Genomic DNA, 21,877 nt, shown 5'->3' with positions numbered 1-21,877 from the left:
AGGGCAGAGAAAAGGATTGAATGCAGAGCGTCCGTCGCTCTCAAATACATAACTTTAGGTGAAAAACGTCTCCACTATTCACATCAATGTGTGTAATGTGCAGCAGACATTATGTTACTAATATATAATGATTGAGCCCCTGCATGGTGACTAAAGCTCTGTTATCCATTCCAGGGATGCAAAACAAAAACGAGAAACTAAGTAGGACTCCTCCTCACAAAGAGCTTATCAATGTGCTGGTAATAAGGAAATGAATCCAAGGGCAGTTCACGCTAGAAGCAAAGTAATCATATGCTCTTGGTTTCCAATACCAAAGCACTGCTACCATGTACCCGGCAGAAGGGTATTATTTAAAAAGAAAGAGAGGGGATGATGGGAAAACTATTTTCCTTTCCTAGTCCTTAGAAGGTGAGCAATCAAATGATTAGGGAGCTGATGATTATGGATAGGCAAAGACTGATTCAGGTCTTGCAAAGATACGTTTCTAGACAGCACACAAAAACTTCATGGTGCATTTAATCGAAAGGTGGAAGCAGTTTGGATAAATCGATTCTAGAAGTCCTGTGAAAAACAAAAACTGCATAGTGTTATGGAAGCCCATCAGGAGCATTTGAAAGAGACCAGCCCTCAAAGGCGGCTCAAAGTCAAGTCCCTGCAGATGGCGTGTTCTTCCATCTCATGCTCCTGGACTCCTGCCAGATGAAAGCAAAGCAAAATGGCAAAACAACACACACGGCACTAACAAGGACTTGAGGGATGCCAACACCTGTTGACATCTCTGGATAGCACTGAGTTGGAAGAAAATAGCCAAAGATGAGCTTTCAGCTAGAAATTTCCAAAAGGAGGCTGAGTCCAAGACGGCTGGAGGAAGATCATTCTCAAGAGACAAACCCAGGCTTGCCTGGCAAGGATGAAGATGTGGTCCAGGGATAACTTTGAGAAAGAGCCTCTGACTCCCTCATCCAGATGCCTGCAAAGCAGAGAAACAACAGCCAACGCAGGCCCGGAGCTAGAAATGGACAAAATGGGAGCTGAGTCTAAAGCCAGACTAAAAAGTCCTGGTTGTATCTGGGGAACCACAAGAATGTATGTGGGTGGGTTGGTTTCAGTTGCCAAATATTCAGTTCCTAGTAAGAGCCTGGTCAATTGTGCTGACAAAGAAAGTTTCATTTTTGTTTCATTTAATAGACAAATGACTGGCAGGGCACCTTAGTATTTCAAATCATTGCTTGTCTTATCACTGCTTAAGACAGATATTTTATCAATCATCGTTTTACACATGAGGGACATTCTCAAATATATGACATTGGATGAAAAACTGCTCTATTATCCCCATTAGCATATATGATGAATAGTAGATATTGTTTCAGAAATATGTAATTGTTGAGGACCTTTGTTATCCACTCTAGGGAGGCCAAAAATATAACCAAGTATGGTTTCTCCCCACAAGCTCATGAATGTGCTGGTAACAGGGAAATGGATCCAAGGGCAATTCACATAAGAAGCAAAGTAGTCATATGCTCTGGGTTGCTTATACCAAAGTGTTCCTACCACATATTTGGCAGAGGGTATTTAGGAAAAGGTAAGAGGTGTGGATTCTAGGGGGACACAGCAATGCCAGAGAAAGATGAGTTCCAGCCCAAAGGAGGCAAATTTCCAGTTTCAATAGCAGAGTCAAATAAGTGATCAGATAGCCTGATAGACAATCATGCACACGACTCACCACAGATACACATATACACACATATATATGATATGTGATAGATGTATACGTACATTCATATGTGCTGGCATATATATATATATATATGTGTGTGTGTGTGTGTGTGTGTGTGTGTTTTGGTCATGCCACATGACTTGCAGGATCTTAGATCCCTGACAAGGGATTGAACCTGGAGCCACGGCAGTGAAAGCCCTAAGTCCTAACCACTGGACCACCAGGGAACTCCTGTTCATATTTTTTAAAAATTAATTAATTAATTAATTTTGGGCTGCGTTGGGTCTTTGTTGCTGCCTGCGGGCTTTCTCTAGTTGTGGCGAGTGGGGGCTACTCTTCGTTGCAGTGCGCGGGCTTCTTATTGTGGTGGCTTCTCCTACTGCGGTGCATGGGCTCTAGGTGCGCGGCTTTCTGTAGTTTTGGTGCACGGGCTTAGTTGCTCCTCGGCATGTGGGATCTTCCCGGACCAGGGATCGAACCCGTGTCCCCTGCATTGGCAGGCAGATTTTTAACCACTGCGTCACCAGGGAAGTCCCCCCCACGCATATTTTTAATTGACAAAAATAAACACATTCTGGGAAAAAAGAAACATCACAATTCACCTTACATCCCACCACTCAATCGCAGAACAGAATAGTACATCTTCCTCCTGGTCGAGGGAAAGTTTCATGTCTAGCATTTGTCAGATCAGAGATGTGTGTAGGGAAACTCTGCTGTTCAACAGTGTTATCGGATCCTTTTCTTTAGTTAGGATCCTTTTGCAAAGGATACATTTTAATAACAGCTCCAAATTACTCATTCCAATTTGTAATTGGGACTTGGCACCAAGAGCGCATTCTTTCCTTTTCTATAAACAAGATTATAGATGATAATATACACATACACACGCACATCCACGCTATCATTACAAATCATATTCCTGCGCTGTACCCTAAAAAAATACTCTTTTGAGCTTTCCCGAAATACTCTGCAATTTTGGTTAAAACATACCACTCAAAACTATGCCTAGTGGCTACTCTTGTCTACAAACCTTCCATCTCAATTAGAAGTGAAAGAATTAAAGCTGACAGAGTCAGATCATACTTTGATCTGTGCCCAGAGTAATGAATATGATCCTGGTTTTCTTTTCATTTCCTTTATAGTGCTTACACTGATCCAGATATCTAATATTCTCCTTAGAAGTATCTAATCTGAAAGCTTTCAAATGGTTTTCAATAAAATGATTATGCCTCCTTTTCCCTCAAGCTTATGGCATTTTCAAAATGTCTCAATCAAACACCATTCCTTAAGAATGTGCCATATGTTTTCATGAACATGTGGCAATTATTCAAGTAACTATTTTACTGTCATGCTCATGCTTCTCTGAATTTCCTAATTATTAGTAGCACTAGACATGTGAGACGATTGAGCCAGATCACTTTTATGAGATTCTCATCCAGCGTTGCATTTTTAAGTAATCTAAACCAAACCTCAGATATATTTTGAGAAAATTCATTTTTTTTTTCAATCTCTTTCAAAGGTTTCTAGAGAAGTGACTTGTCGAATCAAGCCTTCTAACCCAGGGTTTACCAGCCCTGGCACGACTAACATATTGGGCTGGATAATCTTCCTGTGTCAGGGGCTGTTCTGTGCATTGTAAGATGTTTAGTAGCATCTCTGGTCTCTACCTTCTTAGATGCCAGTAGCAGCCCCTCCTCCCTAGGTCATGATAATCAAAATATCTGCAGATATTGCCAAATGGCCTTGAAGGTGTGGAAAAATTGCCCCTGGTTGAGAAGTTTCCCCCACGAAGCAGGTGTTCATCAGTCTATTTGCCCAATGCTCTGGGTCCTCTGAAATTAGTGTGGAAGTTAACTGACCACAAGAGAAATTAAAAAAGTAAAAAATGTAAGATGTACAAACTGTTAGGTATAAGACAAACCACAAGGATATACTGTACAACACGGGGAATATAGCCAGTATTTTACAATAACTATAAATGGAGCATAACCTTTAAAAATTGTGAATCACCATATTGTACACCTGTAACTTATATAATATTGTAAAACTCTACCTCAATTTTAAAAAAGTAAAAAAAAATGGCCATTCATCATGAAAGAAACAATAGTCATGAAGTTACCGATTTTCCAAACCCCACCAAAACCAGTCTAATCCTAAAATCCCTAAAATACATAAGAACTTGCCCTCTGTATTCTCTTGCCACTGCTGTTCCTTATTTCCCAGTGGGAGTTGCATGGAGTTCTAAGGTGGGAAGTCAATTTCTGTAGTGAAGAATCTGCTATGTGCTCTGATCGAGATCTCAAGTTCCTGAAATATCTTGGATGCAAAAATACTTTTGACACAACAAGCTAACCATGGATTTAGTCTGAGAAACAACAATTTTCAATTAGTACATCCCAATTCATCACTCCATGGTTTCTGATCTTAGCTCCTGGGAATACATGAGAGACACCGTGCTCAAGGAAGAGAGGACAGAGAGGAAAGTGGATATTTCTGGGAAGTATCTGTATTTCCATTTACATACCAATATTGATAGCGATACAGAGATACAGATTCCAGCTCTCTATAGATCTGCTCTTCCTAAATCAAGACCCTACACAACAGTCCACGCACCAGGAATTTTCAGAACACTTGCTAGCAAATTTATAAGCTCAAACACAAGAATAAACCTCTGATATCATGTCTCAGCCAAAGCAGAGGTAATGAACGAACCTGTATGTGGATTAAGAAGGATGCTTCCGGGTGGGATGCCTGTGGCAGCTTCGAGTGGAAGGAGGATGTAGCTGGTGCTGCTGTGAGCGACCTGGCCTCCCATCCCATTCTCTGGGTAGGTCACACAGCCGGGAGAAGTGGCTGCCACGCCCGAGACCAGCGGTGTGCTCTGGAGAGGTGGGTGGGTGCGCGACAGCGATCCTGAGGAGCCTGCACTGCTGGAGGACTCGGAACCTACCAGAGAGACACAAATCAGCAAATCATCCCACATGGAGGAGAGGAGAGAAACCACTACTTAGTGTAAAGAATCCATCGCTAAAGAATGTGAGGTGAGCGCTGCAGGATGAGATTAACTAATGCCCCTCCCACATTTTATTGAAATATTTGCTGCATATTTTTCAGATGTGTCAGATTCCTAGGAAAAGAGAGATTAAGAATGAGCTCTCTCTTTCTGGCTTCTCACATGCCACCAGGGTGATGAATTGGTAAATGGTACCATAAAGCTGGGAACTTAGGGCCGGAAAACTCCCATCTCCCTGAGTAACTAATGACGTGGAAATGTCTCACTCAGCTGGAGTGACGACAGTAAAATGACTGGGATGGAGGTTAAAGAGACTGCAGTTTAAGGAATCGTCTGTGGTCACGCAGATGGTTCTAAAGTACTGGTTCTCCAACATCCATAAAGCTGCATTTTGAAGGGTCATGGTCAGAAACGATCTCTTCCCTCAAATGTGAGTAGAAGAACTCGCTCATTCCTATTAGAAATGCTTAAGAGCTGCACCGTACCTCCCATACTCATAGAAGTCTTGTTCATATGACCAAGAGGTGAACCAAGGAGGGCTTGGCCACCATGATATTGACTGAGCATCCTTCAGATGACACAGAAGAGTAGAATCATGGGGAGATTTGTGGACCGTAGATTTCTCAAATATGTAAGTAACTGGGTCAGTGTGCAGAAGCTCCCAAGATGGAATCCAGCCCTAATCATCTCCCTTTCCCTCCAATGTGGACAAGAAAAGCTATAGCCCACATCCATTAGGCACCAGCCACTCTTCACTGCAACCAGAGCCAAGCAGCTCCAGCACCCTTGACTGTGGCTGTTCTGGGATCTGAATATTAACCAGAGCCTCAGAGAGAAAATGCACTGAGCAAAATTTCTGTATCTGTGAATTCAAACTAACAGATGGATTGAGTGACATCATAGGTTGCAAGAATGGAGTATAAGAAACTTTAAAAACTATTAGCCCACATTATTGATTTATGTCATTAAAAATGCATTATTCTGTGTCATTAAAGGTTAACACATATAAGGAATAGTTAAGATTGTTTAGAAGATTCTAAAATGTGCCCTTAAACTGAAGACCTTTTTTTTTTTCCTGAACACAGATTCTTTTATTAAACCATTTTTTTCAAAGTGATGTTTAGTATAATGCCTTATAAATTATCTTTCTGTAAAACATAAAGAGGAAAAATATTCTGTACAGTGGATACTGGGAAGAATATAAGTAACAAAATAACATGTGATGAAGTTTATCTTTGAAATGATATGGCTTTTAGTTCTACTATCTGTTTTTGTTACGTTCCTTCTAAAATTCTCAGCATTTTTAATAATAAAAAGTGTGGCTAACATATGAATTTCAACTCTACAGCCCTAACTTATTCCAGTACTAATAAGTGGTTAAAGGAATAGTAAGTGATTTGTCATCTTTAATGAGAGTATGGAGTTCTAAATCATGGTAAACTGAAGACCTTTTTATTTTATTTTTATTTAAAAATTTTTTATTTTATATTGGAGTATAGTTGATTAACAACGTTGTGTTAGTTTCAGGTGTACAGCAAGTGATTCAGTTATACATATACATGTATCTACTCTTTTTCAAGTTCTTAAATACATGAGAGGAATACAACATGTGATTGCAGAGAAGAGGGGCCATTGGAGAGTGCGGTAATTTTTGAGAAGAAGGAGAGTGATATTTACGGGCATTTAGTATGTGTGGGCACCTGATAAACACGGTAATTATAAGGACTATACTGCCTAGATAGATAGGGAAATGGAAGCACAGAAAAGGCAGCTAACTCAAGCCAACTCATACAGGTAGACAATGACAGAGCTGGGATGTGATCCAGGCAGACTGATCTAGATTTAACCATGACCCAACACCGACTGCCACCAGTGTTCTCAGGTGGGAATCTTCTCTGCTTTTTCCATGACTTTATTATTCAGAATGATAAAGTTTCAGATTAATTCAGGATGCTCCATCTAACTAATGCTGATGGGGTTCTGAATAATGTATGGGCAGAAAAATGAAGGATTTAAAAGGAAATGTGGAAATACTAAGAGTAGTTTTGAGACCACATGGCTGACACGTCTGATCCTGCAGTCACTGCCCCAGTGCAAACTGTAGCGTGCGTTTGTGGACTTGTGCCCATGATTTGATGCTACAGTCCAAGTCTGACACTTAGCAGCGTCAACAACAACAGCAAGAACAGTAATAATACAATAACACTTCCTGACCCCAGACGATGAAGCTCATACACAACTGACTCAGCCCACATCCAGGCTGAGGGGTTAGACAGTAAGAAAAAGTTGGGGCTAACAAGGGATCTAGCACCATCCTGGGCGTGTGTGCTGGTGGTGGAGATCGATACACAGAGACTAATGTGCCTCAACAAAATCCAAAAGATGACTTCATTTTGGGTTTTGGAAGATGGCCATTCATCACTGATTGACAATATTTCCTTCTACTGGCTGAGAAAAAGCAGCAGCTTCAACAGGAATAATGAGGAGACAAGGTAAAGATAATGGAAATGATTTGATCCCACAGGTTAAAAGAAGGGAAGAAGGAAAAGTAAATTTGGCTTAAACTCTCAACACTTGCAAAGATGGAGGCAGTCAGACCTCCCTGGAGGGATGGCTCAGCAATCACCCTGCACCCTGGCTGGCGTATAACCAGCTCTGACCAGCTTCTAAACATCCATCACCTAGAATCAGGTAAAGCAGTATTTGACATGTAGCCAGCATTACTGAAATTCTTGATCAAAAATGGCTGCTACCAATGGTGATAAAAGGCACAGGATTAGAAGTGTTCACAGATTTTAAAAAAAAATTAATATTTGAGAACTTTACTACTTTGGGTGCTGAGAGTGGTTTGTGCTTCCTTTTTTTAGGGACTTAGTGATAGCAACGGCAAATATTTAAACAGTATGTCTATGTGACACAGTGTTAATCACGCTATATGAATTATCTAATCTACTTTTCATAGCAACCTCATTTTGCAGATGAGAGCCGATCCTCAGAGACGTTAAGTAGATTCCCCAAGTGCAGTTAGCGCGTGGAGGAGTCTGAGTTCAAACCCAGGCAACGCAACTTCAGGGACCAAGCTTGAAGCCTGCAGGTCATGTGTTTACCCTAAAGTCATTCCAGCAAGAACCAGGTAGGACCAGGGCCCTGACCAGGCCTATGCCAAGTTCTAGGAGATACTGCACAGAAATTCAATGCTACTCACAATGGGATGCTCAGAAATTGCAAGCTGGACCCTGAGGGGCAGCTGATGGGAGGTGTAGACCGAAGACACCAGGGTGGCTGGGTGAAAGCCTCAGGTGAACCCTCAAGAGGGACACAGGAAAAGGGAAAAATGGGAAGAGACTGGAAAAGAGATCATAAGGCAAAGCAAAATGGAAATCCAGGAAAGGGATGGGGCAGAAAGGAAAGGGCAGGGGCAGATTCCCTTGGAGGAGGGAATGAGCATTCACGCCCCAGGGAGGGAGCACCCCGAGTTTTGGTTCCAGTTCTGCCAGAACTAGTTGTATTTCCTTCAGGAAGTGACATCTTCTTTAGACTTCAATGTCTTCTTTCGTAAAATATAAGCCACCAGACTAAATGATGCGTAGAGGCGAGCATGATGCCCTTGAAGTTCCCCTCGGCTTAACTACACTTTAGACAGGTTTCTTCCTGATTACAGGCCCTTTACCTCCCTTTTCTTAGCGCATCTCTGCTCCCTTAAGATGCAAATCTTCTCCCAGCCTTTTATCAGTTTTACAACCCGGGAAGGTCTTCTTTCTTAAGGACTTGGGAGCCATCCCTTTGAAGTGAAGTCCTCAAGAAAAACGGTGCCTTTCTCTGCAAGTCTCAGCACCAATTAGCAAACACAGGTGTTCTAATCAAATTGACCAATCACCTATTTAAGGCCCTCTAGCTCATTTCCAGACTCTCCTGCCTTTGTTTCAGCAGGGTTGAGTTTAGTTTCTCTCCCCTACTGCAACAGTCTTGACCTCTATTGAATTAGTTATGGGTAAAGTCTTCCCTGCCTCTTTAACTCATCAGATGCAATTTTTCTTTTACAGGGACCCTGAACCATGAGTATTTTTTTTCTCCTGAGTTTGAGAAAATGTTTCCAGATCCAAGTGTCAGAGTTCAGTAGAATAACCTAAAGCTTCTGAGATTACGAGGGAAAAAGAATATCCAGGATGCATTAGTGTAGTGATGAAAATAAACATGGAGAAGAGGAAGTGATGGAAAGATGAGGCATCTTGCACTGTCTCCAGAAATACCCCAGGGCATAGACCAGGAAGGTAACAACAACAAAGATACCCTTGTCTCCAGAAAACAAGATGCCGGGCCATGTAAAATGGTGAAAACAAAAGGGAAGGCTATCTTACTTCTCCAGAGCAGTTGTTTCTCAAGCTTGGTTTGTAGAGAAGCCATCTGTGCTTGAACAAATTCTTCTTGTGAGTCTGATGCAGCTAAAGTCGAGAAGCCCTGCTCTGGACATCAAGAGGGAAGGATGGTAGTAAAACAACATGGTGTGGCCAGTGTGGAAAGAAACAGATATCACACACTTATTTCTCAACCCCATGTTCATGGCAGCACTATTTACAATAGCCAAGACATGGAAGCAACCTAAATGTCCATCGACAGATGAATGGATAAAGACGATGTGGTACTACACATATACAATGGAATATGACTCAGCCATAAAAAGATTGAAATAATGCCATCTGCAGCAACATGGATGGACCTAGAGATGATCATACTAAGTGAAGTAAGTCAGAAAGAGAAAGACAAATACCATATGATATCACTTATATGTGGAGTCTATAAAAACAATACAAGTGAACTTATTTACAAAACAGAAACAGACTCACAGACTTCGAAAACAAACTTACGGTTCCCAAAGAGGGAAGGGTGGAGAGGGATAAATCAGGAGGTTGGGATTAACAGATACACACTAATATATATAAAATCGATAATCAATAAGGACCTACTGTATAGCACAGGGAACTCTACTCAACACTCTGTAATAACCTATATGGGAAAAGAATCTGAAAAAGAATTCAGTTACATGTATAAGTGAGCCACTTTGCTGTACACCTGAAACTAACACAACATTGTAAATCAACTATACCCCAATATAAAATAAAAATTAGATTAAAAAACCCAACCAACCAAACAAAAAAACCAACATGGCGTGGCCAGTGTGGAAAGAAATAGATATCACACACACTTATCTCTCAATCCCATCGTCACTACCAAGAAACAGCTGGGGTCGCGGTGCAAGCGCCATTCAAGTCCTCTTCCCAATGAGGATGTGATGAAATCAGCTGTCTCCACAGGCCTGCACTGGACCCCTGATAGGTGACCACTGCTGTGCTCAGTGCAGGGGGTACAATAAGGGAAATACAGCCCAGATCTCAAGAGGATGTGCTTGTGCATTCTGACTTCAGTTAATATGCTTTGCCCCAAATGTAGCAAAACATGTTTCCCACCTGGAAAGAGTCTCATTATTAACTATTTGTAGCTAGAACCTATGTAATTAGAGGAGGAGAAGAATAACTTAAACGTCACAACTCCAGACAGTTTCTAAAAGGTCAAAAAAAGTTTGCCATTCCACTGTGAACAATAAAGTAAAAAATCAGAAACTTGTGTGGTTCTGAAGCTCCATGACAGCAAAATTGACAGCTTTGCTTCATAAAACCACCTTGGGAGATTGTAAGTTTGTTTTGACATCCTATCTTGATCCCCTTTAATTTTTTTTCTTGCCATTCCTGTACCTTGACAGGCTTTCAAATGGAGACACTTAGATGAAAAGAAAAAAAAAATGTCTGAAGCACTTACAATTTCTAATCATTCTTCAAAGAACATGGCATTTTAGCATTCTTGAAGTGTTTTAAATGTTTCCAAAGAGCTTTGCTTTGGAGATGATTGGTGGTTGGTGTGTGGAGAAGGACGATTAATTTAAAAATCTTAAGAGCTCTTTGGGTGTGCTGGAATTTTTAAGTGCACCATTTAAGGTACTTGGTTTCTGCGTTTGAAGGAGATTTAAAACTCTTTAACCTTTCTTAGTTTACAGGAACTCAAGTGTACCACAGTAGATTTTCTTGACTTCAGTTGCTGCAATAGTGGGATATAAGAGCAATTAATTAGGGGAAGAAATCAAGAATTCACCAATTGGTGAATAAAAATGACAGAAGGCAGTGCGAGCCCACCTGAATCTTTCCAAGAAGCAGGATATATACATAAAGTAGTGGCTGAGACTAAATGCTATTAATTTTCTGCCTATGTAGGAAAACACAAGATAATTTCTTAGGAAGCACTTGTCAACAACATAATTATGTTAAACCATTAGCATAATGAGCCGAGGTTTCACAAAGAGGCTCCCCAGCGTTAGTGAGAAGCTTGGTTGGGAAAGTATTCACAGTGGAGGACTGCCCGTGTTTAACCTCCGCTTGGCGTTGCCCATTCAGCATTCCCCCTTGGGGCCCTGGACTCCCCCACTCACTGCACATGCAGGCTATGAACGCACCAGTATGAATGCAAACTTCAACTACCTATGTCAAAAGATCACTATTCACTTACAAGAAAAAAACGGGAAAAAAGAAGATGCATGCACCTAGCTACTTGGAAACTTGAAAATTTCTGAGGTTCTCTTTCCTTATCCTATTCCTTATCTTTAAGGAATAAATCACAATATTGAATTTTTAAAAATAGCTAACCTTGGTTAAATAGCTACCTTGTGCAGGTGCCTTGGTAACTGATTTTATATAAATGGTCAAATTTAAACTTACAATAGTCTACTGAGGGGAGTTACAGTAACAGTCTATTACCACCCACATTTTATAGATAAGGAAATTGAAGATTAGAGAGGTTAACAATTGGACCCAGGCACACAGCTCGCAAGAGGCAGTACTGTTATTTCAATTGCACCTTCTGACTTTTTTGCTATCCCAGTGATTAATATCATTCACATCGTTATCTTTAGTTCAGGGAAGTCAGGGAGAGCGCTCACTGCACAGCTTGGGTGGAATCAGAGGAAACTATCACGGGACATAAACCCATTCAGTACTAACTACCTGCTTTGGACAGCTTCCCGGTACTCCTGCTACTGGATGTGCTGTCACCCCTGGTCAGCACCGTGATGCCCCCAAAACTCGCCGTCTTGGTCATGGCAGGCTTGAGATTGCGGTTGGAGCTGTCAGAATCTGTGCTGCTCCAGGCTCTTTGGTGGTCGGACCACTTGAGTTCATTCTCCGAGCTGCTCTGCCGACTTCCAGATGTTCTCCCCCAGCTGTCTCTGTTGCCCCTGGAGCGTGGCCATCAGAAAGATGCACGGGACAGCATCAGATTCCGAGAGCGGAACGGACACAGAGCGGGACCTTTCTTGTAAGAATCGTCTACACAAGACCCTTCTTGTCAACCCTTTCCATGACACGTGTCGCCTCACAAACAGCGCACAGACACCTTGTTGATGTACAGACAGGTAACACATCACACAAACACTCATGCTACAAACAGAAAAACCAAACCTAGAAATGTCACATGGTCCCTCTGCCAGTGAAGGGGAAACAACAAGAAAAATAGGATATAAGATATAATTGGTAACTTCTCTTGTGGAGAGGAGAGAGGAAGGTAAATTCTCCTGACCCAAATCAACAATGAATCAGTGTTTGAAAGCAACTATGATGTTAAATGATCCTAAAAGCAACTCCCACCGAAGAAGAGTTTCGTCTTTCCCTTTAGCATTAAGTAACTGGACCATGGTAAAATACACAGTTTCAAAGAAGCCATTTACTGATTTAGTTGCTAACTTTATGATATATATATATATATATCTGAATTCATTAAGGCTTTGGCAGACAGCACAGAAATCACAGGAATTCCTCTGTTAACATTTGGTGAGAATTTTGCCCAGTGAGTTTAACCTTCATGGGCAGAGGAAAGAGCCCTTTAATACCTTTCACATAGAAAAATTCGTGATAATGACAACAGTGCAAACACTACACTGACACGAAACTTTCCAAGGAGATAATGGGAATAACAAAATAGCTCCATAGATGAAATGACACATTTATTCAAAATTCAAATAGAAAAAGATTGAACTTATTGGAAGAGATCCAATAGCCAAAAGTCATTTTTGAAGACTCCAGAGTATTTCTAAGCAGTGTGCAAAACTGCATGTATTTTATAGAGAAAGTTGATGAAATTTGCATTTTCATTGGTTTCCAATTGCTTAAAGAGTGACTTGGTTATTACTCTTTTTCAAAGGCTTTTCTGCAGTTTGGAAGTAATGGATCATCAAAATATTCTAAGATTCTCATGGATTATGAATAAGCAAAGGGGACAAAAACCATGGGCAATAGATATAACCCCTAATTTCATATCACTGTGCAAGGTGATAGAAATCTTGATCACAGTGGTGAATAGCAGTTTTATTAATATTCTTCTAAAGACAATCATGGACTGTTGAGATGCTAGAAGTATACATATCTGATTGAAACACTCACCCACCAAATTGTACAGAAGGTGTACAGAAAATTTTAGGTTTTGCTTCAACTTTACTTACTAAACGTTTTCTTTCGTTTTGTGAAAACTTAAGAAGGTCAATGGATCCAGGAGATAATAAAAATGAAACAGCTAGTCTGTGATAAAGACTTTGTACAGTGAGGGGAGGAAATTCAACAGAAAACTCCCAAAACAAAAAGTACTCAGCGCCTTGCTGTCCTCTCTCAATGTTTTCTTACAAACATTCTCTCTGTGTTCCGTACCTCGGGGATGGCTGGTTTTAGAAACAAGGACTATTTAAAAAAAAGACTAGTTTGTGAGTAGGAAGTATCAGACACTCACCAAGGGCCAGGTGACTTTAGTTCTTAAACACCTGTGAAATTCAAACAGCCTAGAGGAGACTGGGTGGAGAAAAACCAGCCCTTTCAAGGTGCTCTATTCCTGATTGTTTCCCTTTAAATCTCCAAATTCAGCTTCATTCTTTTCTCATATAATTCTGATTAATTTGACCCACCCTTGACAAAGCCTGACTAAATCATTATTTAGCAATCACGAATGTACCAAGGGTGTGACAATAATCTCCCCTGTAGATAATGCAGAATATTTATTATAGGAAAAGATTTGGAGTGGTCCTCAGCATACAGGATGCATCAGAAGGCAATTCTCCATATGGAGGTGATCATCACTAAAGTCTGCTTCAATTATCAACTCTGCACCTCCATGGGAGGAATTTAGACTTCCTCTAAATGCCAGAGTGGCTAAGCCTTTCTCTGCAAAGGAGGTGTCCACCACTATTCCTAAGTGCATTTTAGTGTGTTTCTAAAACACTGGGTAGTTCCTCTAGGCTCATGTCACATACCATAGCCAATAAGGCAACCTAAGATTTCCTTAACTTCTTCTACCTCTACTCCACTGGCTCAAATCCTCATCTCAAGTCAAGATCTGTGCATTTTATAAAAAATGGAATTTAAGTTGTTGCTTTAGAGAGTTAGCATTAATGAGATTAAAAATAATGCATTTAATTTATGATCTCTAGATACTGATACACTGGAATCATATCTTTTACTGCTCTATCAATCATTCACCTTCACAGTGGCAAGGTAAGGTCCAGAACTGAATTTCATATCTATTTGGGTGTGGAATCATAGGTATCATATCCACAAGTGCCTTCCTATACTTCCTAACAAGCCCAGTCCTAGTCGTCTTCTACTGAAAACCAGGAAGACAATGACAATGAATATCTGGCCATCAAGAGGCGTTGGCCCTCTTGTACATAACTAGAATTTGACCCCAGAGTAGTCATAAAGCACATATTCTACGTTCTGCTTCTGTGCTGATTAACATAACTGATAACTTTTATTGTCCTTCATGTCTGAACGGGACACTTTTTTTTTTTTTTTTTTTTTAACCAAGTTAGGTGTGAGGTACATTTTGAACTGCTTTTATCAGTGTGTGGATGGCTTTGTGCTAAGTCATATTCCTGAGTTTCTGTGCTTGGTGATCTTGGTGGGTTATAGCATCCGTATTTGGGATGGTTGACTTCAGTAGACGGTAGCTCTGGCTAGGGACCAGATTTGGGGCTATGTAAAACTAAATGCCTCTAGGGGTCAAGAACCCACATTTTATCTATACTGGTCTAAACAAACCAGGTCATGGAGTGTGACTGCATGAGCACAGATAAATTCTAGTCCTCCTCTGGGCTTTCAAGGGAAAAAATGCAAGTGTGAAAATAAATTGTCTAATGATACAAGAGGAAGGTATTAGATGTATAGTTCAACCTAGAAAAGTAAAGGAAGTTAAAAAAATAGATCCTGGTTGTTTTGTTTGTTTCTGCCAAAGTGTAAAAAGAAAAGAAATTGCTCTAACTTTTCTAAGGATGAGGTCATAAGTTCAGATTTACAGCAAAAAGATATGTTCTAAGCACAGAATTCATTTACTTCTGGGTATTTCCTTTTTTCTCAGTGGTCAAGAAGTTCTGTTGGTTTGTTTGTTTTGCCTTTCCTACAACAGAGATGAATCCTGATATTCATAAAAGCACTAGCATATTAAAATATATACATTAGGTAAATATATGTATTAGGTATTGAATATATATATATATACATATACATATAAAATATATATAGCACTGTGTATCCATTGCCCTATAATGGATGGTAGAGACACATTTAATAAAGTAATGAGATAAAAAAATTTTTTAATTAAAAAAAATAAAGTAATGAGAGAGCGGGTATAGTACCTCTGCTTTCAGGGCACTCTCTAGCCTAGTATAAAACTTTATACATATTATATATATATATATTTTATATATATATAAAATCTATTCTCCTTATCCCACACAGATCTTGATTTAAGTAGTTCATTATAATTGGAAACAATCCCATATCTTTCTTTAGAAATAAAATCTGTGCTTGAAAAAATATTGTTTGAAATATTATGATGGATAGTAGTGGCTAAAAATCAACTACTCAAATAGAGTTATCATTGATTTGTTTTCCAGTGCTGGGAACGTATACACAATTGCAAGCTATAAGAGAAATTTTAACTCAGTGTAATTCACCAAAGTTGATTTGGGAATGTGAAATCAGTGTGCTGTCAAAGTTAGTCCTGGAGGAAAAAACCCCAGAAAATCAGAGGAAGAACCCTAAAGGACTGTAGACAGAGCATTTGGTTTCCCAGTCCTGTATCTCACAGGACCCCTTATGGCTTCAACACTAGCTCAGTAACAAGCTTTACAAAGAGATAACCTAACATATTTTATTTCATGAACAGAGATATTTTACACTAATACACTTATATTTAACATTGATTCCACCACATCATCTGAAAACACAGTTTTAAAAAAGTAAACCATACCAACCGAAAGAGCTGTCTTTTCTTATAGGTCTCACTGCATATGTTACTGTCTTCCAAGAGCCTACTGGAAATGAAAAACATGATTTTTATGATATAAAATCTAAGGGTACTAAATGCCCTATGTTAAATGGATGTGTACTCAACTATGGCACACCTGTCTTGCAAATCAACCCTATATGCTACGGTTTATTTTCAAGATGTAGAATTTTGCCCTAATAAATTAATGGCAGCCTGATTTTTCCCTACCCTAAGATAAAGCACTGATGCTAGATAAGGGAGAAGGAAGGGAAGAAGAAACAGATGGAATGGAAGAGGAGGGGAGAATCAAAGAAATGAATATAGATATAATAGACATTTAATTAATTAAATATATCGGTTGTGATTTTTTTCTTTGGGTAATATTAGTTATTCTTTATTTTTTGGGCATAGTGAAATATGCCTTCCAAAGGCAGGTATCAAAGAAATATATTTATTTTTGTAGGGATCTATTCAGAATTTTGCTTTTGGGGGCCATCAATACTTCTTCACGTATGCAATGCATATTTGTGACCAATTATTCTATTGATGAATATAATCCAATTTGAATATTAGGGACACAAGTGCACTAGCAGTCTTTTCATACAAAACACAAGTAAATGACTAAGATTAGGGAGGAAGTAGGGAAAATGATTGGCTAGAAGACTAGGGAATGACGTGTCCTACTAAACTGAATTCTAAATGCTCACTTCATTCTCTGCGTAAGGATATAGAATTTTGGATTGCTTCAACATCCAAATGTTGCATCCAACATCCAAATTCAATTTTGGATATAGAATTTTGGATTGCTTTAACATCTCTATGATGTTAAAGCTCACGGATTCTTAATTTACTGTAAAAAAGGAATACTTGTTGAAAACTGTATGGGTTTTTGAGGATGCTTTTGGATGCCTTGTAAAGACCTGTTCACTACTTTCATCCCTTCTTCTACAAGAGGTTATTCAGTTGAGGGTAGTTACTTGAAGTTTTCTAACTGCTACTATGAATGAGGGTATTTTTAAAACCAATCCTCTTGAATGCCCAGTTTAACTTTTCTCTAAGTACTGGAATTTAATCAAATAGCCTCCATTTTAATCGATTTTATAGGGATACCCATTAAGCCAACACCTGAAATGAAATTAACCACCACTCTTTCAATGGCTACCATATTTCCAATCCAAGTTGCCCACTGTGATGCATTTTAATGTGATCAGTACAGCTAATGAGGAATTCCTTAATTCCCCTTGAAAACGTGCAATTAAATCAATGGAGCATTTTAATATCTATATCGGTTTAGAACTATTTTTAAAAGGTACATGCTAAATTTGAGAACTTCTGCTCTTATACTCAAGACTTTATATAAATGTTTTTAACACATTCATGTCATAACCACCACCTTCTCTACTAATAGCCAGCCAGGTACACTGATAAATCTAGATCGGGTTAGATAAGTATTCCAAGTTCAGCCTTTTATGAAGACTGACAGATTATTTAGAATGAGAAACATAAAACAATACTATTCAAATTATCATCTGTGTAGCTACATATAACGATAGGGCACAGGAAGTGGCCAATAACACCAAATACACAAGTACTTTTAGCAGCCTATTCAATAAGCCAATGAAACTGCAAGTTCCTGTCTCAACATTTATACTTTTTAATGCCTGGGGAAGGTAACAGGATTATACCTTTGGAAGGACCAGAAGTTGAGACCTTAAATAAGGAAATTGTTGAAACTTATGTTTGGAAGTAACGGAGGGAATTTTTCCCCCAAGTTAAATAGCTTTTAGACATGCTAAATAACATATATGTGTGCATATATATGTGTGTACACATAGATATATGTATTTATTTATACATATATTCAAGCACACACTTATATATGGCATATGTATATCTGTGAAAAACAAGACACATGACAGACTTTGTTCCTCTAAAGACATGAAAAAGCAAATTTCATTTTACCTGTTTTCCACAAAAAGGCTTTCCTGGGAGCAAACTGACTGAAAAATAAAAAAAAGCATTGTATCAGATGTTCTGGATATGCTGAGGGAGCCCAAATCCTTGCCTGCTTTTCAAACTACTTTTCCCCTCCAAGAGGAAAAGAATTAAGAAAAATATGTACCATTTTCAGAAAAAATGGAAATAAAAAAAAGGAAAAAAAACGGTTAGAGTTAGAGGTGTAAACCATTCTCATGCAGCTCTTTTCCATCACGGTGTCTCCAGGTTTCAAATAGATTTAGCCCGTGTAGCGCCAAGGTCAGAAGAGAGATGTTGTGAATGAAACTGCTGGAGAAACCTGTGAGCATCAGGTCCTGAGCTAGTGGTTTCCTCTAGGGCTGCCGAGATGTAGCCGCCATCAGGAGCCAAAAGGACAAGTTCAGATCAAGGCAGAGCGTGCAAACTTGGCACGATCCACCTGAGGATGGGAGAGTTGTAAAGCCACAATCCTGAAATTATGACCTGGCAACGATAAACTCTCACAACATAAACAGATGACCTGCAAGACTCTCAAACTGAAGAGATGCTATCAAACAATCTTGGCGGGGAGTTGGCGGGGGCAGCGGGGTACTCAGAAAACAAGTGAGAACAAAATGAAGTTAATTGGGAAAGAATATCAAGCTCCATCTAATATATCTTAGTTTTTCACACAAAAAACCCAGTGACTTTCTTCTTAGCTTGCATTCCCTAGCACGCATTTCTCTGCTATCTTGGGTTTAATACACAACTTAGGGAAGATAAAATTCCATTATCATTACGTGCTCGGGAAAGGTAGATCAAATTAAATTTTAACAAACAGAGAAAGAGAAGTCTAAACAAAATATGGTGCAACAGGCCTAAAATACGACTGTGTTTAGGAACTAATATAAAACCATGTTCAAAGTACTAAGTTTGTAAATGTAAATATAGACACCATATTATACGTGTGGATTTTCTAAATGATGAATAAGTCACCTGGCTAAAGGGATAAATAGAGACTTAATAGGTCGATTTTAAGATAAAATAAAACTAAAGAAATAATAATGACCTTTCAATATCGAATTTTTGAATTAAAAATGCTGCTAATGTAACCACTGCTCAGAGATGCCAGCAGGATATTGGTTTCTTTCTACATTTTACTGGAGAAATCATTTCCTTCCACTAAGCCAAAGGGCTAGATTGGGCATAAATGTTTTTCTCAGTGGTCTGAGCATTTTAATGGGGGCATCTCTAGAACCATTTCTGTTTTAACCTCTGTGCATTTAACATGCATCCCGAAGATCAAGTGTGCAAAAATTTTATTAAACAAAAGGCAAAAACAGCCAATTAAGAAAAAAGCTTTTCAGAAAAATATCTTTTTAAAAAAATTTGACATTTAATTTTATAAAAGGAAACAAATACAGATGATATGCCCTTGACATTATTCCTATGAGGATCTCTTTAAAGTAAGCTAAATATCCCATTGTCTTTATTTCCTTTAGTTTGGTTTCCCTACTGCTTTGAGTCAAGTTTGAGCCAAGTCCTGGTATGTGAAAAAAGTGAGATTGTGTCAGATATCTACAATGAATTTAATACTTTGTTATTTCTCATCTGTTGAGGTTGAAAAGAGGTCAATTACATTTAGGATGTTCTGGCTGGTACTGAATAACTGAGACTCAATTACTTCTTTGAAGGAGTTGATCAAAGACATGCTGACCTCTTCAGACTCATTAATCTAATAGCATTTGGGGGAAAGTGAAGCAGCCCAAAACTCTTTGAATTAAAAAATAAGTCACTTGCAAGTCAAAGATGATGTTCCCCAAAACCTACCCCCAGAGCATCTGCCTGATTTTTGTGGAAAGGTCCTAAAAAATCATCTCATCATCCATCTACCACATTTTCATAAATAAGACAAGAGACAGTTATGGGCTATGATTCAGTAACTGATGAAAATATGTGTGTGTGTGTGTGTGTGTGTGTGTGTGTGTGTGTGTGTGTGTATAAAGTAGCATTAATAACTTACAAATTTTAATAGCAGAGAAAGATAAAACTGTCACAGTAATTAAGCCCAGCATTCAGAGCTGTCAGGGATATGCATTCTCAGATGTAAATAAAGGGCTTTTTTTTTAAAAGGAGAAAAACGTTTTTGCCAATGGCTTACAGAATTCTCTTCCACGTGCCACCCCCAAGCCAGGTGGTGCCTCACACCCTCATCATCAGCTCTCCCTGAAGAATCCCACCACACGCAAAGGAGACCAAAGATGAGGTCCTCCCCGAATCCCTATTTATACATAAATACCCTTCAGAAATCACCCTACAGGCAAAACAGGTCTCTCTCAAATATATTGCTTTATCAGCTTAACCTTCCTAAAAGGAACAACACTGCATAGGATTAATCATAAAACAAGTTGAAATTCTTGCCAAAGGAAACAAGAGCTATATTTCAAGTATTTCTGACTACAAAAGTACATTTATTTATTATGTGAGAACTAAATTGTTGTGTGCTCTAAATAACAACATTTTAGTTCTCAAATAATAGATAAATTGGTCTTATTTCAAGATACCAAAATTCTCAAACTATATTTGAAAAACTTTTTCTAGAAAACCCCGAAGTAATCTGCATATATTGATTGTGCACCTATGTACAAAAGCACGCGCGCACACACATACACACACCCTTAGAAACCAAGATACATTTGTAAAATATTCAAGAACCCTTCTAATTTTAAAACAAATCTGGATTTTGCTCAAGCGTAAATACCAGGAAGTATTTTTCTATAAATCTCTATTGTAACTTCAAGTAGAAAAAAAAATCCTGCTTAAGTATATCGATATTTGAACCTGTTTGAACTACTCCACTACTTAAAATAATTGGCAAAGGCAGCTGGTTATATTACCTCTGTTTTTAAATTATGAAGATGCTAAACTAAAGACCAGCTAAAAAAAAGATTAGATGCCTGTAACTTAATTTCCTTATGCTGGATTCTTTGCATTTGTTTTACAATTGAGTTAATATACTTTAATTATTATCTTGTGAACCTCGACAATTTGGGCAGCAGTAATGATCATTTGGGAATCTGGAATTGCATAGGTGAAGGTTCCCTAAAGGGTCCTGTCTTTATGTTACTATATATATTCGAGGAAGTTCATATTGCTGTTATGTCCGTGAGTTTGTGTTATCCTGTTAATACCGGGTGGCGCCCAGTGACCCCTGCCTTGTGTAGCACCTCCCACATGCACCAGGGCTGGTCTGTGTGTCAACAGAATACAGCAGAAGGGAAGGTAGGTCACTTCCAGGATCAGGTTATAAATGACCGTGGCTTCCAATTGGGATTCTTTCTTTCCCTCTCAGATCACTTGCTCTGGGGGAAGCTAGTTGCCATTCTGAAGACACTTGTCAGTCTATGAAGAAGTCCACATCACTATGTGGGAACTGAGACCTCCAGCTTACAGCCAGCAAAGAACTAAGGCCTGGTGATACTGGAGTGAATTTGGAAGCAGATAACCACTTCACCAAGCCTTCAGATGAGTACAGCCCCAGCTGACAGCTTGACTGTAACCTCATGAAAAGCCTTGAGTTAGAATCACTCAGCTAAGCCACTCCCAGATTCCTGACCCATGGAAACTGTGAGAGAAGCAGATTTCTGTTTGTTTGTTTTTTAAGCTGCTAAATTTGGGGATATTAATAGCTAAAACAGAGAACACCAGTGGTATGACTGCATTGTCTCTACAAGAGCTATCAGACTAGGGAGAAAGACGTTTTGTTTTCCCTCTAGGAAAGTGGCTCTTAGTGGCTCATTTAAGCATCATGAAAACTTATAAGAATATGATAAACGCTA

General features: G+C 39.1%; 1 protein-coding gene across 16 annotated transcripts in view; it reads right to left on the bottom strand.

The window, feature by feature from the left end:
- ARPP21 (cAMP regulated phosphoprotein 21) overlaps positions 1 to 21,877 on the bottom strand; it is a 156,607-nt gene that overhangs the window by 62,038 nt on the left and 72,692 nt on the right. For 5 of the 16 annotated variants that reach the window (XM_059939115.1, XM_059939123.1, XM_059939121.1 and 2 more), the window contains 4 exons: positions 18,045 to 18,082; positions 16,069 to 16,128; positions 11,777 to 12,009; positions 4,430 to 4,663 (listed from right to left, as the gene is read on the bottom strand). In XM_059939115.1, coding sequence (XP_059795098.1) covers positions 4,430 to 4,663; positions 11,777 to 12,009; positions 16,069 to 16,128; positions 18,045 to 18,082 — 565 coding nt within the window. Of the gene's footprint in view, positions 1 to 4,429; positions 4,664 to 11,776; positions 12,010 to 16,068; positions 16,129 to 18,044; positions 18,083 to 21,877 lie in introns of those variants that run through there. The other 11 variants (XM_059939116.1, XM_059939124.1, XM_059939128.1 and 8 more) reach the window with 4 other exon arrangements.

The sequence above is a fragment of the Balaenoptera ricei genome, chromosome 11, assembly GCF_028023285.1.
Source record: "Balaenoptera ricei isolate mBalRic1 chromosome 11, mBalRic1.hap2, whole genome shotgun sequence".
NCBI lineage: Eukaryota > Metazoa > Chordata > Mammalia > Artiodactyla > Balaenopteridae > Balaenoptera > Balaenoptera ricei.
The sequence above is the reverse complement of the archived record's forward strand: the minus strand, read 5'-3'. Positions and strand labels throughout refer to the sequence as shown.